Source organism: Sphaeroforma arctica, assembly GCF_001186125.1.
Source record: "Sphaeroforma arctica JP610 unplaced genomic scaffold supercont1.9429, whole genome shotgun sequence".
Classification (NCBI taxonomy): Eukaryota; class Ichthyosporea; order Ichthyophonida; genus Sphaeroforma; species Sphaeroforma arctica.
In genome coordinates, this window is record NW_014031129.1 from 1 (window position 1) to 1076 (window position 1076).

General features: G+C 43.1%; 1 protein-coding gene across 1 annotated transcript; it reads left to right on the forward strand.

Moving 5' to 3' along the window:
• Window positions 1–302: 302 nt before the first annotated feature.
• SARC_16978 (hypothetical protein) lies at window positions 303–737 on the forward strand (the record flags this gene model as incomplete). The annotated part of the gene is made up of 1 exon (XM_014288919.1): window positions 303–737. A coding segment is annotated over one exon (435 nt), but the record flags the coding sequence as incomplete, so codon positions are not given.
• Window positions 738–1076: the final 339 nt, after the last annotated feature.

Here is a 1076-nt window from a genome sequence, read left to right on the forward strand (position 1 = left end):
TATACATATGTATATATATAAATATGAACATATATATATGTGTATGTATGTACACATCTCTGTATATACTTCACAGTAGTAAGGAGCCGACAAGTAAATTCCTATTACACATACGTGCACTCGGGTCTATATCTACTGGGTAAAACTGCTCAAAAGGCACTTTTGAATAGAACAAAGTACTTTGTTGATGTCAGACATTCAGTGAGCATGTCATGTTCTCGTGCTTGCAATAGTACATTTATATTTTATGTTGGTACACCCGGTGTACCCTAGTGGTTCGCGTGAAATAACTACATAACCAGATGCTACGTCACGTCGCAACAGGAGTGGGTCGAGCTACGTTCTCATTGCAACCGCTCACACTGACACCAAACTCACCCCACGCCTGACAGGATACTGGAGCTGTGCGTGGGGAGCACTCGCGCATACTATCAACCCCACATGGGTAGCCCTACACGCATCACATGGCATCGAGACACCCGAAAGCAAGGCATTTATGCGCTTCACAGTCCTGTCGTCAGACCTGTTGCTATGGTTACCGGTGTGCATCCTCTTCGCATACATCCACCACCGGAGATCCGACTGGGCTCACAAGACTACCCTGATTGTGGGCATGATTATGTGCCCTTCATTGATAATGGTGGATCATGGCCACTTCCAGTACAACGGTGTCAGTCTCGCCCTGGCTCTAGCTGGAGCTCTGCTGTGCACTATGTCACTCCCACAGCCAGATGCAGGTATGTCACTATCGAATAGATTATCTATACATGCATGTTGATGGGCGAGTTTACGGATATATTTACGTATACATATTTGTGGATGGTTCGACTTCAGTTCAGTTTCATTTCGTGTTGTGGATGCATTCATATATTGCACAGGATACAGTTCGGGTGATGACAGACCGCCACTGCATTGTGGTGACGTGTCGTTTGTATGATTCAACGGTGTTTTGCTGTACCACTAATCACTGCATTTGGATTCACAGTGGATACGCACCTGACCACTTGTTCATATGTATACATATGGATATATATATATATATATTTTATATATATAAATATATATATATTTATATA